Source organism: Balaenoptera borealis (assembly GCF_965194805.1).
Source record: "Balaenoptera borealis genome assembly, chromosome: 2".
Classification (NCBI taxonomy): domain Eukaryota; kingdom Metazoa; phylum Chordata; class Mammalia; order Artiodactyla; family Balaenopteridae; genus Balaenoptera; species Balaenoptera borealis.
In genome coordinates, this window is record NC_138867.1 from 177,539,194 (window position 1) to 177,556,257 (window position 17,064).

Genomic DNA, 17,064 nt, shown 5'->3' on the forward strand with positions numbered 1-17,064 from the left:
GTTACAACTACTCAACTCTGCCGCCGTTGCACCAAAGTGGCCACAGAGAACATGTAGGCCAACGGAGTTTGGCTGTGTTCCTCATTTATAAGAAACAAAATCTGATTTTCATATAATTTCACATCATGAAATAGTATTCTTCTTCTGATTCTCTGAAACTCATCTAAAAAAAAAATTCTTAATTCACAGACTATACACATACAAGTGGTGGGCCATATCTATATTTTTTTTGCTAGTTTGCAAATGTGGTTTGTTGACCCCTGGTATGAATCCTGAAAATAACAGAAAGAATGTCTGTATTGGGCATGATAACATACTGCTTGATGCCTTCCAGTCCTCACCCTTTGACCAGGGCAGACATTGCAAATGGATCAGAGCACTCTCTCTTGAGCTCTGATAGCCTCAGGCAGGCAGAAGCAATCAACTGAAGATGGTACTCAAGACAGATCCTAGTTGCCTCCTCCCCAGTCCCTCAGCCCCACTCTCCTTCCTAGAGTGCAGTTCAGACCCTCTTCCCATGACACCTCTTGACAACATCTTCTCACCCTGGGGCTATTTTCTCTTTTGACTCTTAGTCAGTGAACTGAGCCAGCAAGGGTCCTGGATATGAGAAGCTCAGGATTTTAAAAACTGACTTAGCAGCAGAACATTTATCTGAAACAGAATCTCAGATACGTGTATGTACACCATACGTGAAATTTGAAAATGATACAGTGACACACATTAAAGAGGGATTAGTACAAAATGACTTTCCAGGTTCACTTTTTTGACCCATTACAAAGTCAAGGATCTCTTGAGAATTAGAAAAGCGAGGCGTCTGGGGCAGATCCACTCACACATATTCACGAAGAGCCTCCACCTGCCAGGCACCCACCCTTAAAAGGTCAATGTCAGGGTCAGATTTATGGCCGTGTGGTACAGAAAAACCCCTGACTCATGCAGGGGTGAAAGGAAATGATATTCACCAAGGAACCTGCCAACAAGGAAGGTCTGTAGGCTGCCTGCCCTGCGCCCTTGGCACACTCTTCCGACAAAGAGGGAGCGTGGCGAAGCTTTACTGCAGGGTCCACATGCTGAGGGCTGGACTGGCTGTAGGTCACAAAGCTGATTAAGAATCTCATGAGCCAAAATTTCTAATGAACTGATTATTTTACAGGAGCCAATGACACACCTGGGGGCTCATGTCTCTTAATACAGTTCAACGATGAAATCCAAATCTCATTTTAAAGAAAACCTGACCACCCCCGCCCACCCCCGCTAAGCTGTATTTGAAACCACTTAGTTTGAAACCCTCATTCTGGAGAAGAGGGTCACGCAGCAAGCAGCAGAAGCCGGATCATAATCCAGCCTGGCTCTCGGGGGTGGCATCTACTCCAAGTGTACGTTCCAGCTTCCCCAAGCTGACCTGAACGCCGCGAGGGCCAGTGCTGTGCTCTGCCGTGGCAGCTGCTCAGGGATGTTAGCCGCGGGTGACGAGCACTGTTCACGGCACTGCAAGGACCATTTCTCAGGACCAGGGAGAAGATGAAAATGAGGGGCACAGCAAGCCCAGGAGCTGTGGCCAGGGGTGGGCGGAGCTGGTCATGTGAGTGCAGGGCTGAGTGACCTCGGTCTTGAGGAGCGTGCTTCCTGTTTGGAGCCCCCATGTTACCATCCGCAGCTCTGAGTACCGAGCGACGCCAAGGCAGAGAGGCCTCAAGCTGCTTCTCAAGTGGCAGGGTCTGCAGGATGGCCACCCTGGGAGCTACGGGTGCTGGGGATCCCTGGACTGCCGGGACCAAGGGGCTGTGGTGTGTCTGGGGGTCGGCGGGTGGGGAAACCGTGCTGCCACCGTCCGGGACCCACAGACCCACTTCCACACCTCGGCGGAGGCCCCCGCAGACACTCTCTCTTCCCTCCTCTTAACTTTTAATCTTAGTTAAATTACATTTTTAATTTAGTTTCTGAGTTTCACCTCAGAAGTTTGACACTTCTCAATCTGCCTTTCTTTTATCTAGCTGTCTCCTGGCTTCATTTTAAATTTTACCTCTGTTTTGGTAATTTCTCATTTATTTGACCTTGACTTTGGACCTTTTTATTCATCCTTTCCCCGTTTTTTTTCCCCTGGTTGTTTGGAATTTTCCATTTTACACCTCCTGCCTTACCTGTTTATCCTATTCTACTGATATTTTCACGAATGTTCCTCTACTGCTTCCTGAGTACAGAAGCAGCACATGCCCGCTGAAACGCACTGAGCATGTCACAGGGTCTCACAGGGGACTCCGAGGGGGGCAGAGTGACGGGAGGGGCAGGCTGCCACCTGCTCACCCATATCTACTTGTTTCCGGAGTCCAGGTATCTATCTGTACCTCTCCTATTTTAAGCTTTTGTGTAATTCTAGTTTTAAGACCCTTAAAACTAGAACCCTGTTTTTTGTTGTTGTTGTTTTGGCGTGCTCTGTCCCTACCATGGCGATTAGCAGCAGGGAGTGAAGCGGGGGTGGGGGGGGGGAGATGGAATCGGCCTGACTAACTGGGCAGGTGGGGCTTCTTCCCGCAAATTCTGTGGCAGGCTCAGAACCTCACCACGGCGCAGCAAGGCCACCTGGGCTAATCCTCTCGTGGCTCTGAGCCCCACTCGGCTAGCAGCCCGGCCTGTGCCCACGCTCAGGCGGGCCCGGGGATTAATGATGGGGATCAGCACTGTTCTCAAGACACCTCACCTCGGCGCCTCTCACGCCAGGCTCTGGACTCGGGGCTGAGCAGACAGCGCTGACCCCACAGGCGGAGGGCCGCCTCTTGCCCTGCAGTGCCCATTCCAAGCTTGGGCTCCCGATGAAGGGCCAGTGCACCCTTCCAAAGGCCGAGGCAGGAGAAACCTGAGGCCTCCCTGCCCCCTCAGGAAAGGGCTCCCAGACCCACCCACCGTCCACCCTCTCCCTTCTCCCCAGAGGCCTGTTCTGAAGGGCCTGGAGCCAACTGGGGTGTCCTCTCCTAGAGAATGTTTCTGCCTGACAACCTGCCCTGAAGCCCATTACACTGTCCCAGATTTTCTTGCAAATCAAAGCACAACCTTTCAACTGAAGAGCCATCTGCTTTTTGATTCAAGGTGATGCAGGGCTCCTGCAAGGGCAGAGGGCAAGTGCTGATAGGGTTTGGGCAGTGGCCACCAGGCCTGGGTGAAGCTGCCACCGTGGATGTGGTGGGGCCCTTCGTCACCCACAGTGGATCTGGTGTTGATCCCAGATCTCTGTGACACTCAAACCCTATGGTCCTTACAGGGCTGCTGCCTCCTGCTAAGAGGACAGGAGAAGCGGACCCAGAGGGCCCACCCAGTGGGGCTCAGCCCTGGGAGGCTTAGCCTGGGCGGCCTGTACACATCACCAACTTTCTGAACCATCTGGAAATAACTTATGAGTATCTCCTAAAAAAAAAGATGTTCTCTTCCATGACCCCGGCTCGATGATCAAATTCAGGAAGCTTGGTGCCGATCCGCCTCCACTGTCCAACGCACAGTCTTTACAGCAGTGACGACTCTGCCCTGCAGCAGTTAACGGTCAAGCTCTACACATCAGCCAGCGGGGCACACAAGGGGCTCTGTGGGGTCCTCTGGAGCCTGTCCCCTGAGGTGGCGCCTTCCAGCAGATGCACTTCTCTGACGCCATCCGAAAGGCGCCACGGGATGCGCCCTGGAGCACACACCTGCTGACTGGCACTTGGAGACGGTGCCTAAATGCCTCGGCCACCAGCTGCTGACTCCCTCCGAAGGACCAGGGGAGAAGACACCCACCGGCAGCACACGCAGCTCCGCGACAAATCCCAACCTGACCCTCTGCAGCCTAACTTATTGGTGCGCTTAGATATTTTAAAGTGAAAATCCCTACTTCCAGCTTAATTCCTTAATTCCAGTTTCACTTCTGGCTGTTAACCCGAGGGTTCCTCCGTGCAGTTTTGGGATTTCCAGCCACCAAGGAGAAGGCACCCTGCGAGGCCCTGCGTGCGGGATTGGCCTCCGGGCCCCTGCATGCGCAGTCCCCTGGCCTGTGATGCTCCTTCCCTCCTCTTCCCCGGCGGGCCCCTGCTTTTCCTCAGGCTCTGCTTATGTGGCACTCCTCCCGGAGGCCATGCTGGACCCCAAGGTTGCCTGTGCCAGCCCTCAGTTGCGTAAAACTGCACACTCTTCCAGCGTTTTCCCACCGTGACCCCACGGGAGGACGCGTATTTTCACCGCCACCCAGCAGAGGGTCAAAGCTGCAAAGGCTGGAGACCTCACAACTCCAGGGAGGGCCGCTCACAGGGTGCACTGGGGCCTTGGGAGGGGTGGGCCTGGCAGCCCTGAATCTGAACACAAGTGAAAGACGCAAAAGCTTCCAAATCAGGACATTACCTGCGTGCAGATCAGGATGTACACGCAAAGGTTCTATCAAACACGACGGCACTGGTATTTTAACACAACTGGGGCGGGGCGTGGTGGGGGGGTAGGGATCTTGAAATCAACACTCAGTAGCAACATTTGGAGTGGTGCAAATTGGGGGCGGGGCGGCCCTGCTCAGACTCAGCAGCAGAGGCATGGCCGAGCCGCTTCTCTCTGGGGTCACTGCTTCGAGGTGCAACCCCACTCCCACCACGCTCACTAGGGGCAGGAACAGCAGCGCCACGGCCCCTGCTCAGCAAGGCAGGCTCCCCACTCTGAATCCAAACGCTGGCGATGTCCTGTAATCATTCTTTGGTGTCCAGGAAGAACCAAGCTGTAACAGTTAAGTTCTCTCCTCAGGATCCACATTTAACTCAAGTACAGAGTTTAGCTAACCATAGGGTTCTAGCAAGCAAATGGGATTTTTAAATCCAAAGTTTCATTTTCTCTTCTGGAAAGGAGCAATCGGAAGTCTGAGACAAGAAAGTGTGCGTCAAGCTACCTCTGGTTTCGTTCCACTCCTGTTCTCCTTGGTGTGGCGTGGTGGCCAGTCCCTCAGAACCTTCCAGGTACGTGACAGCTGTGTCATAAAGAATTTAACCTGGCCCAAAGAAAGGTCTGGCCTTTGCCCTTGGCTCCTGGGAGGCCATGTCTCTGCCCTTGAATGTCCTGCCTGGTGGGGTGCCTTTGTTTAGCTGGGGGCCTTTGGCACAGTCTAAGTGTGATTCCAGGCAGGGGCGTCGGGTCAAGCGGCATCGGTTCAACCACAGAGGGACTGGAGACTGGGCAGCCACGTGGGAGGTCGGCCGGGTATACTGACCAAGTTCCAATAAAAACCCTCGACACCAAGGCTTCCCAGGCTGGCAATGCTCTGTGTGCATCTTCTCGTAATGTTGCCAGGAAAGTCACTGTGGGCGGCAATTCCACGGGGAGGACGCTGCTCCCTGCGCCTCTCCCCTCGGCTGGTTTTAATCTGTGTCCCTTTGCTGTAATAAACCATAACTGTGAGTACACCAGCTTTCAGAGACTTCTGAGAGTCCTTCTAGGGAAATTATCGAGCCTGAGGGTGGTCTTGGGGACCCTGAACTCTGCAGTTGTTGTCAGAAGACAGGGTGGTCTATAAACCGTGCCTAACCCTACAGCTGCATGAACCATATTGTAGTTTTCCCCATGGTTACAAATTCTTATGTTTTGATAAGAACATCAAAAATGTCCATTAAGTAGGTCAAGTTTGTACCCAAACATCATCTTTGAAAGCATCTGCCATGAAGTAACATTTCAACCAGGATGATGTGACTATCTTCCTGAGTTTATGTGCCTTGCTTGATCTCTTCCTGTGTGGCCACCAGCAAACCAGCGAGTGGAAGGCCCTGCTCCAATTGAGAACCAAACGTTTCTCAAAGCCAGTGCGTGGGAGGCTTCCTGGAATGGTCATATTCTCCGTCCCACTTGTAACTCCTTTGCAGTTTCTCCCCAGTCTAATGGCGAACTCCCCGTCCAGTGGGGCCATTGTTCCAGGAGGACGTGAGGTTTAAACATAAGCCATGCTTCAAGCCCTCCACGGAGGCACCACCACATGGGTCTGACAGACCTGGGAGCTCAGCTCTGTGACTGCAGTGTCAGGGCTCTCATCAGGCTGGATCTCAGAATCCCTACCAGGATCTTGGTGTCCTGCCACAGGCCAGTCTTGACAAGATGCCCCTGAACCCTAAGAGCTAGTTTTAATTTACTGCCCGAGTTATCACCCAGCCTTGCACGGGCTTGAGAGAACAGCTGTTTGCAGCAGCCAGGGGAGCCAGCTTCTCTTCTGTCACGTGACCGACCTTCAGCTAAGCACAGCGCCTTTTCTCTGAGTCATAGGATGACTAAGAAAGTGGACTGACACTTGACATATTTTTTTTTAGTTTGAAAATATCCAAGGCCTTATCGAGTGCAGGATGCCGATTTCAAGTGTCTACTATTTTTAAACTGAGGTGTAACCTACTACAGGAAAGTGCGCACATCTTATCTTAGGTGTACACCCTGGTGAAGGTTTTCATGTGCAGACCAAGACCCCAACGTCCCAGAAGGCTCCCTGGTGTCCCGTCCCTGTCACTTCCGACTTGAGGCGACCACTGATCCATGCTCATCACCGTCGATCAGCTTAACTTCCTGTAACTGGAAGCGTACAACAGGTACTTTTCTGTGTCTGGCTCCTCTCACTCAACCAAGTGTCTGTAAGATTCTTCCAGGGAGTGGTAGTTTGTCTGTTCTCGTGGCCGTTAGAATTCTGTTCTTCGATGAGGCCGCTGTGGACGTGTTCTCCTGTGGGTGGACACTGGGCTGTCTCCTTTAGGGGAGTCGCGATCAAAGCTGCTGTGGAGGCACCTGTACCTGTCTTCTGGTGGATGCATGCACTCAGGCCTAGGACTGGAGTGGCTTGGTCAGAAGCTTTATCTGTGTGTCGAGCTGCAGAAGCCACTGCCCAGAGCCACACGCTCCCATGAGCAGGGTGTGAGGTCCTACTGCTCCACGTCCTTGGTGGTGGAACTAAAAGGAATTTTAGCCCTTCTGGTGTGTGTGAGGAGGCACCTCACTCTCATTTTATTGTGCATTTCCTTCTCGTAATGACCTCGATGTGGTGGTCCCGAGCACCTTTTCACATGTTGATTGGTCACTGGGGTATCTTCTTCTGGGAGGTGTCTGTTCATGCCTTTTGCCCATTTTAAAATTGAATTTTCTTTCCCTAGTCTGTGGCAATTTTCACCGTCTTCATGAGGGTGTCCTTTGATGAACAAATGTTCTTAATTTTAGTGAAGTCTAACTTGTGAGTCTTTTATGGCTAGTGGCGTTTCTGTCCTACTGAAGAAGTCTTTGCCTCCTTCAAGGACATGAAGATTTTTTCCCATGTTGTACCTTTCACATTTATGGGTTTTTTAAAAAAGATTTATTGAAATATAGTTGATTTACATCATGTTTATGTCTGTAATCCATTTCAAATTAATATATGTGTATGGCGTGAGGAGGGGTCAATACTCATCTTTTCCATATGGATATCCCAGTGATCAGCATGACTTTTTGAAAAGTCCATCCTTCCCCACTGACCTTCAAGGGTCTTCTTCATTTTGACAATGTTAAGGTTCCCTTGCAAGAATACTATTAGGAAGAAAACATCAGGGTCTATTATTTTCATTGGATTTTTGCACATTCCATATTATAAATAATTGTTGGTCTACTTTTTTCTTTGTGGAATTTGCCTCCAAGGTGAAGTTTGCAAATGAGTTCAATATTTTGTTCTCAATACTGACACAAGGAACTTCCCTGGTGGCGCAATGGTTAAGAATCCACCTGCCAATGCAGGGTACACGGGTTTGAGCGCTGGTCGGGGAAGATCCCACATGCCGCGGAGCGACTAAGCCCATGTGCCACAACTACTGAGCCTGTGCTCTAGAGCCCGCGAGCCACAACTACTGAAGCCCGCGTGCATCAATGAAGACCCAGTGCAGCCAAAAATAAAATTAATTAATTAAAAAAAAACCCAATATACACTTAAAAAAACCCCAAAACACAATGACACAAAACGTAATATATTTTTTTTAAATTGTTTTTTTTTTTTAACTTTTGGGTTTTTTTATTTATTTATTTTATTTATGGCTGTGTTGGGTCTTCGTTTCTGTGCGAGGGCTTTCTCTAGTTGCGGCAAGTGGGGGCCACTCTTCATCGCGGTGCGCGGGCCTCTCATTATTGCGGCCTCTCTTGTTGCGGAGCACAGGCTCCAGACGCGCAGGCTCAGTAATTGTGGCTCACGGGCCCAGTTGCTCCGCGGCATGTGGGATCTTCCCAGACCAGGGCTCGAACCCGTGTCCCCTGCATTGGCAGGCAGATTCTCAACCACTGCGCCACCAGGGAAGCCCAAAACGTAACATTTTTAGGCCCAGCAGGTGAACTTAAATATGCCTCTTTTCCACTTCATCATTTGTTTCTCTTCCAATAGTAAAGGATTCTTCTTAAAGAGCAATTTGTATCCTTTCTTGGGGTACTATAACCATCACCACCCCCTGAAATCACAGGCTTGGTAACAGTTTCTCCAAATGATACACCATGGGCTCATGCCTTGACACTATTCCCTCAGACAGATTAAAATTCTCCCCTACTTTGCTTGTGACTGACCTCAAAGCATTACTATGAATTCAAGTTGTAAAACCCTCCCGTTACGGGGACAGCCTCATCGACCTGCATGTAGCAGAAAGTGGAACAGACACTGGGGGGGGGGGGGGGGGGGGGCGGGGCGGAAGGATGCCCCTGGCTGCCCTGTGCAGCTCCACGCAACCCACCCTGCGCTGGTAGGACGGGCACAAGTCTCCTAGGAGGGCCACGGAAGAGCCGTTATTTTCTTCTTCTTACTTAAGCAGTACTCATGATCCACAAACGGATCTACAAAGCGGAAAGCATGCATTGTCTTGTGGTTGGCGTGTCTGTGAGGGCAGGGGCCCCCGTGCCTAGTGAGGAGCCTGGTCTATGTCTTCTCCACAAGCGGCTGACCTGTGATGGGCCAGGGAGACCACAGCTGGGGCGGGGCGGGGCAGGGGACTGTCTACAGAAGGAAAGCCACTGGCTCTCTGCTCCAGCCACAGGCGCCTCCTCACCACGGCCCACCAGTCACGTGATCGGCCTCCATCACAGCACAGACCCCCTTCTCCCACACTCACCCTGCCACTGGCCTCGAACCCACCGGCCACCTCCTAGACCACCTGTCCCCAGACCTGCCCTCCTCAGGGCTCCTCTTGAACGTCACCTCCCCCGGCCTCTCACCACGGCTGACGCTGCCTGTCTCCCCTCTTCCAGGACGTTAATGTCACGTCCCACGAGGACAGAGGCTCCGAGACAGAGACTCGACCTGAGTTTGTGGAGCGACTGCCCGGGCAGCGGCCTCGCCGGCCCCTCCCAGCGGCCCCAGCCCGCCCGCCCCGCCCCCCGCTTACCTGTCCTTGTACTTGATCACAGCGTCCACGATCTTCTTCATCTTCTTGGTGAGGTTGGGCGGGTTGGGGGAGAGCTTCTCGGCAGGCGGCCGGCCACGCTTCTTCTGCTTCTTGCTCTCGTCGTCCTTGTCGCGGCTGCGGGTGCTGGTGGTCGGGGTGGAGGGGCCGGCATCGCTGTCCCGCTTGCGCTTCCGCGACGATTTCTTCTGCCGGACCTCCTCTTCGATCTCCTCCAGCGTGCCCTCCTCGATGGCCTTCAGGGTCAATAGTGGTAAAAATAGGACAGCCAGCACCGAGGTCGACAAGCAGAGGCCGCGGCGCAAACCCGGGGGCCTGGCTGGGGCGGGACACATGCTGGGGCTCCGGACGGGCTCCGAGGGCACAGGGGCCGTGAGGGCCAGCTCTGCCTTCCCGATGTCGGCCCACCCAAGCCCGTTCTTCGCAGATAAACGGCGTATGTTACACATTTAAGTGTCACAGCCTCACTGTGCGAAGCCTGAAGAGTGGGCTCCTGTAAACCCTCCACCCAGAGGTGACCCCGTCAACACTTCTGCTCTAGACCACGTTTCCATGTTTTTAAAAAACTGTGGTAAGATACACATAACATAAAGTCAGCCGCTGCAAACGCTGTCAAGGGTGCAGTTCAGTGGCACTGGGAACGCTCCTGCTGTGCAGCCGTCCCCACCCTCCACCTGCAGGATGGCCCACCTTCCCACGCACATGTGCACAAGCGAGGCAGCGCTGGGATCGAGCCACATACCACATCACGACTCATCTTTTTGCTTACTATGTCCTGGATATACTTCCTCTCGTTTTTCTGCAACATAATTTTTAATGCTTATTTAATAGTATTTCCTTGTACAATGGGCCTTAACTTAACTTCCTCTGTAGTTGGGCATTTAGGTTCTTTCCAATTTTGCGGGGATGGGTGGGTGGGCTATTCTAAGTTCCGCCATAACTGACATTTGTCTTTCTTTTAGATAGATTCCTGGAAGTGAAACCGCTGAGTTGAAGAACATAAACGTGAATGTTAACTTTAAAATAGTTCCAATGTGTTAATTCTCAACGATAATAACTAACTTGCATGTTTTAGCCTTGAACACAAAGTGATGGGAAGCCAGCTTTCTAGGGGGGCTTGGAATCAGAAACGGGAGTGGGGCCTGGACCCAAACGGACGCACTGGTTATTCATCTCAGTTACCGGCTGCATCTGAGTGCAGGTACGGGGCCAGGCACTGAACACAGCCCCTCGTGGAGGGGAGACAGTAATACACAGCCCACAAACATGGCGACAAGTGTGCCGAGTGCCAAGAAGGAGGGTGAGAGGTGCTCTGAGGATGGTGGAGCAGATGTGTCCTGGTCAGGGTTGGGGAGAGCTTCCCAAAGGTGGGCACTTAAGCAGATCTGAAGGGTCAGGGCGGTGGAAGGAGGCATCCAGGCCAAAGGAACAGCATGGAGGGCACAGAGCAGACAGGAAGGACTGAGAGGAGGTTGGCACGGGGCAGGGCACGCAGTGGGTCAAATGGTGTCCCCTCTAATTCATATCTACCTGGAACCTCAGGATGTCATCTTATGGGGTAATAGGGTCTTTGCAGATGTAATAAGTTAAGAACAGAGATGAGATCATACTGTATTAGCGTGGGCCCAAATCCAAGGAGTCAGAAAAGGCCGTAAGAGAGATACTGCAGACATCCACGTGAAGGCGGAGGCAGAGACTGGAGTGATGTGGCCACAAGCCAAGGAATGCTGGGGCCACCAAAAGCTGGAAGAGGCAAGGAAGAAGCCTTCAGAGGGAACATGGTCCTGCTGACACCTAGATTTCAGACTCCTAGCCTCCAGAACTGTGAGAGAATAAATTCCTGTTGTGTTAAGCCACCAAGTTTGTGGTAATTGTTATAGCAGCCCCAGGAATCTAATACTGGGGTCTCTGGTCCTGTGCCCTAGACATGCAGGTCAGCCCAGAAGGGCAAGAGCTAGGCACATTCTACAGGGTCTGGGAACATATGGCATCAGAGTGGCTGCCAGAAAAGTGGTGCGAATTACATGTCCACCACTAAGACAGAGGAGTGTCTGATTTGGGTAAATATCTCTTTTATTAATGTAAATTTTATTGAGTATGATATATTAAAAAAATGGCATGTGCTCAAATGGGAAAGAATAGTCTTTTCAACAATGGTGCTGGGACAACCAGATAGCCACATGCAAAAGAATGAAGTTGGACCCTGACCTCACGCCATACACAAAAATTAACTCAAAAACGATCAACGGTAGACTTCCCTGGTGGCGCAGTGGTTAAGATCCTCCTGCCAATGCAGGGGACATGGGTTTGAGCCCTGGTCCAGGAAGATCCCACATGCCACGGAGCAACTAAGCCCGCGCGCCACAACTACTGAGCCTGAGCTCTAGAGCACAGAAGCCACAACTACTGAGCCTGTGTGCCACAACTACCGAAGCCCACGTGCCTAGAGTCCATGCTCTGCAACAGAGAAGCCACCGCAATGAGAAGCCCACGCACCGCGATGAAGAGTGGCCCCCACTCGCTGCAACTAGAGAAAGCCCTCGCACAGAAACGAAAACCCAACACAGCCAAAAATAATAAATAAAAAAAAAAAAAAAAAAAAGAGAGTAGCCCTCGCTTGCCGCAACTAGAGAAAGCCCATGTGCAGTAACGAAGACCCAACGCAGCCAAAAATAAATAAATAAATTTAAAAAAAAAAAGAAAAAAAAAAAAAGGATCATGGACCTACATGTAAGAGCTGAGACTCTAAAACTCTTGAAAGGAAACACAGGGGTAAATCTTTGTGACCATCAATTGGCAATGGATTCTCAGGCATGCTACCAAGGCACAGGTGAAAAGAGAAAAACAAATAAATTTGACTTCATCAAAATTTTAAAATTCTGTGTTTCAAAGGACAGCATCAAGAAAGTGAAAAACAGGGGCTTCCCTGGTGGCTCAGTGGTTAAGAACCCACCTGCCGATGCAGGGGACACGGGTTCGATTCCTGGTCCGGGAAGATCCCACATGCCACAGAGCAACTAAGCCCGTGCGCCACAACTACTGAGCCTGAGCTCTAAAGCCCGTGAGCCACGACTACTGAGCCCGCGAGCCACAACTATTGAAGCCTGCACGCCTAGAGCCCATGCTTCGCAACAAGAGAATCCACTGCAATGAGAAGCCCACACACCGCAACAAAGAGTGGCCCCCGCTCACCGCAACTAGAGAAAGCCTGAGCGCAGCAACGAAGACCCGATGCAGCCAAAAAACAATGAATAAATAAAATAATTTTTAAAAATATGTAAAAAGAAAGTGAAAAACAAAGACAAAAACCACCCCACAGAATAGGAGAAAATATCTGCAAATCATATATCTGATAAAAGACTTTAAAGAAGATCTACAAATGGCCGAAAAGCATGTGAAAAGGTGCCCAACACCATTAGCACCACCACCCCACCCCACCCCACCCCACCCCACCGGAAGCAATTCAAAACCACAATAAGATACCACTGCACACCCACTAGGATGGCTAGAATCAAAAGGCAGATAAAAAGTATCAGCGAGGACCTGGAGAAACTGGAACCCTCCTGTGCTGCTGGTGGGAATGTAAAATAGTGCAGCCACTTTGGAAAACAGTTTTCGTTCCTCAAAAGGTTAAACAGAATTACCATTTGATCCACTCCTAGATACACACCCCACAGAAATCAAAACACGTCCTCATAAAACTTGTACACAAATGTTCACCACTGCATTATGCACAATAGCTAAAAAGTGGAAACAACCCCACGGTCTGTCAACTAATGACTAGATAAGCAAATGTTGTATATTCTTATAATGGAACGTTATCCAGCCATAAAAAGAATGAAGTCCTGATATATGCTAGAACCTGGATGAATCTTGAAAATATTTTGCTAAGTGAAGAAACTCAGACATCAAAGGATCACAAAATGTATGATTTCATTTATAGAAAATTTCCTGTTTAGGCAAAATTATTGAGACAGAAAAGTTGTTTAGCGGATGTCAAAGGCTAGGGGGAATAAAGGGATGGGAAGATAGCTAAAGAGAAAACAGTTTCTTTTGGGTGAGAATGTACTGAGCTTCATTTGTGGTGACAGTTTCACAACTCTGTGAATATACTAAAAATCACTGAACTGTACATCTTAAACGGGTAAATTCTGTGGTATGTAAGTTATTCTCAAAGAAAGGGAGGAAGGAGAAAAAAATGCGCACCAACTATTATTATTAGCACGTGGGCAGCTATTTTTTTAAAGGGCACCCATTGTCTCAGTAATGCCGGGCTGGCAAAGGCCCCACGCGAGCCGTTTGGGACTGTGGTTGGGCTGATGTTCCTTCATCCGAGGTTCTCTTCTGGGCCCTGGAGCCCGGGGCTGATGGCAGGGAATGAGACACCCCACCTGCCCCACCCGAGGTTCCGTGGTTCCTGGCATGTTTCAACAGCTCCCTCTGGTGCACAGCTCAGTGGGCGAGCTTGCAAGTCTGGGGTGTTCTGAGCTCCCAGGAGGGGACCAGGGCCACCTGGCCACATGGCTGAAAAAGCACTGGGGCAGCAGTTAATTAAGGGGAACCCCAGGGTGTGTGATAAGAGGCCTGGGGAGACAGCTGCTCATTCCGGGGTGTGGCACTCAGCAGGGCGTAACCGAAAGCCGCCACCTGCCTTTCAGCAAGTGCTGTCTCAGGGACAACTCGAGGGTTGGACTCTTAATCATCACCTCTACACTCAGAACCCCTGGAGCAGGAATGGGGTCTGATTTGTCACTGTAACCGCAGTGCCAGGCCCCTGTGCAAATGCAGAGCGCCCTTGCTCGGGTGGGGTCGGGGGGCTGAATCAGGAGGACCAGCAGCCGCCCGCAGCCCTGACTCAGCTGTGGGCAGCCGTGAGGGCTGGGAGCCACCTGCTGAAAACGGGTGCTCACGTCACCTCCATGAGCAGCTGGTGCCGGGAGCCTCAGGCGGAGGCTTCCTCCCTCTTCCCCCCCCACAGCTCCCAGGGGTGACACACGCAAAGGCGGGGCTGCCTGACCCCGTCACCACTCTCAACCATCTCGCAGGGTGACTTGACGATCCCCAATATATCCCTGGGTCCTCCGGTCAGCCCCATGCAAAGACTGGCAATATTTTGCTTAAACCTGACGCTGGAAGGGCCAACTCCACCCAGAAGTGGGTTTTGAGCAGCTCGGGAACCACACAGGGGTGCCTCCCCGAGTTCCATCAGGAGGAACTGAGTGAACCTGACCCCACGTGTGAAGGGTCGCTGTCGTGAGTGAAAACCGACCAAGAACGGCCGAAGGGCACTGCCCAGGATTCGGACCAAGGCCTCAATCCTGGCGGCCGAGCCCTGCGCTGCCCGAGCCCCGCCCGCGGCCCTCTCTGGCATGTACCTTGAGCCACTGCTTCTCCGTCAGCGAGTCGCTGTAGTCCACCTCCTTGCGGTGGCGGGAGCCGCGGCCGAACATCTTCTCCTCCTCCTCCTCGCAGGTCAGCCGCTCCACCTCTGCGTCGTCCTTGATGATCCACGAGGGGAGCTCATCCTCCTCCATCAGGCGTGGCTTCCGCTTGGGGTTGCGGGCCTCCTCGCGCCTGCGGTCCAGGTCCATGCGCTGTGGGGTGCGGGGCGGCAGGGACAGAGGGACAGGCGTCAGCACAGAGGGGACAGAGGAGATGGCCAGTGGGCACACGCGGGGGCACCCTGACCGGGGGCTGCTTCCCTGCCTCGGGACCATCGCTGCAGCGGTAGTTAAACAGCAGCTTGGTCGTGCGGTGGCCGAGCTGGCCGGGCTGCCGTGTCAGACCTTGGCTGGGGCTCTGCTTCGGGGGCAGAGAGAACTGGAAAGGACAGGAAGGGGGCGGAACGGGGGCTGGAACGGGGGCTGAAACGGGGCAGCGGCTCCCCTGCCCCACTGAGGCGATACAGGCTCAGCGGAAGGCACAGGCCTGCTGGGGCCGAGGGCGCCCCCAATTCCCCCCGATTCCGTGCCCACGAGGGGCAACAGGGCATCTGAGACCGAGGCCCTCGCCAGCCCCTCAGTCTTGGACAGTGTGACTCCCTCTGAAAGGGAGCCTCAAGGACAACAGGCATTGGCCGGACGGAGGACCATAAACTGGAGCAGGGCTGGGTGTGTATGTGTGTCCCGCCATCCCTACGACACACTTAGGAGGCCACGGAACAAAGATGGGTCAGTTAGGAGCCATGGAGGGGCCACCCTGAGGGCTGGGTACCCGCCGGGGATGCCACCGTCACTGAGACCTTTTGCTCTGTTCGGTGTCAGCAGGGAAGGGGGCAGGGGGCGGGGGAGGAGGCGTGTGAGCCCCACTGCACGCGGTTCACACAGGCGGGGAACCAAGCCCCTGAGGGTGCGCAGGGCCCGAGTGCCTGCGGCGCTCACCATGAACAGGTCGAACTCTTCCTCGTGCCGGGCAATCATCTGGTTCACCGTCTCGTCGTCAGGCACCTCGTCTTCTTCCTACAAGATGTCACACGTTTAGTTGGAGTGCGGGGAGGCCGGGGTGGGAGGCGGCCGGGCTCGGAGGCGAGCGGCGGCGGTCCATGGGAAATGAGCTGGCGGTCCCAGTCCGGCTGCGGTGGATGGGGACCCACACGGCAGCGAGAGACGCACACGCACACGCACACGCACGCTCCGTGGGATCAGGGCCCTTGCTGGCCATCTCAGCCGAGAAGCCGAGGATTGAATGGGCATGGAGACTGAACTACCCCTCTCACCTTTAGAGGTGGCTCCTCCAAGTCGGGGTTGACGCCCGCTGGCGGAGGGGCAGTGTGGGCGAAGCTGGCACTGCCGCTGCCCGTGCTGCAGTGTCTGCTCTGTGGATAAATAGAGGACTTCAGTCTCCAGGGCTGTCAATCCGGCATCTTTCACCAGCAGTTTAGAAAAAAAAAACCACTTCAAAGAAAAAGCAAGTACTCATCCTCTTTCCTTTCAGCCCACACTCCCTTTACTCCAAAGGGATGCAAAAAAAATAAGAGTGCAAAAAAGGTAAAAAAACAAAAATGAAAGCCGCTCATGCGTCCACCACTCACGCCGGGGAGGGGGTCGGGGCTGGCGCTGCCCTCACCTCGTCCTGCTCCTCGTGCTCGAGGATGGCCTGGAGGAAAGCGCGCCTCTCGTGGCTGGAGGACTTCTGGTCGAACATGCCGGCCTGGATCACCTTCTGGTCGACGTTGAGCTTGTACTTGGCCGCGGCCAGGATCTTCTCTTCCACGCTGTTGACCGTGCAGAGGCGGAGCACGCGCACCTCGTTCTGCTGCCCGATGCGGTGGGCACGGTCCTGCGCTTGCAGGTCCTGGGGAGAGAGATGCCGGTCAGCCCCAAACAAGCTATTTTTTTTTTTTAATTTTTAATTTTTATTTTTTTTCAAACAATCTCTTTAAATTCGTTAAGGGACAGTAGATCACTGGATGCCGCTGGGAAAGGCAGGGGCCTTCCAGTTCTCGGGTGCCTGCCTGGCTGTTCTGCCCACCACAGCCAGAAGCTCCAGAACAAGACCCAGAGCCCGTGCCGGGATGACTTCACCCCAAATTCCTGCAGAAGCGTCACTTTCTACCTTCACTGGGATCTGACGGATACTCAGGAAGAAAGTGCAGTTGTAGAGGGCCACCCCAGTGGGTCATACCCCAGCAGCTCCTCTCACAGCTGCACAGGCCCCCTTGGCTGCCCCGGGCAGGGCCTGGCTTGGCGTGGCT

The 17,064-nt window shown here is 52.8% G+C and overlaps 1 protein-coding gene and 1 long non-coding RNA gene across 13 annotated transcripts in view; one reads left to right on the forward strand and one right to left on the reverse strand.

Moving 5' to 3' along the window:
- The window catches only part of SMARCA4 (SWI/SNF related BAF chromatin remodeling complex subunit ATPase 4), an 87,421-nt gene that overhangs the window by 7,514 nt on the left and 62,843 nt on the right, over positions 1–17,064 (reverse strand). For 5 of the 12 annotated variants that reach the window (XM_082380172.1, XM_082380168.1, XM_082380167.1 and 2 more), the window contains 6 exons: positions 16,437–16,664; positions 16,087–16,185; positions 15,752–15,829; positions 14,747–14,965; positions 10,114–10,170; positions 9,354–9,616 (listed from right to left, as the gene is read on the reverse strand). In XM_082380172.1, the coding sequence (XP_082236298.1) occupies positions 9,354–9,616; positions 10,114–10,170; positions 14,747–14,965; positions 15,752–15,829; positions 16,087–16,185; positions 16,437–16,664 (944 nt within the window). Of the gene's footprint in view, positions 1–6,559; positions 7,528–9,353; positions 9,617–10,113; positions 10,171–14,746; positions 14,966–15,751; positions 15,830–16,086; positions 16,186–16,436; positions 16,665–17,064 lie in introns of those variants that run through there. The other 7 variants (XM_082380174.1, XM_082380173.1, XM_082380166.1 and 4 more) reach the window with 6 other exon arrangements.
- Positions 1,597–9,342, forward strand: LOC309623369. Its single transcript, XR_014241339.1, has 3 exons — positions 1,597–1,750; positions 3,260–6,566; positions 9,217–9,342. It is a non-coding gene; the product is annotated as an uncharacterized lncRNA (long non-coding RNA).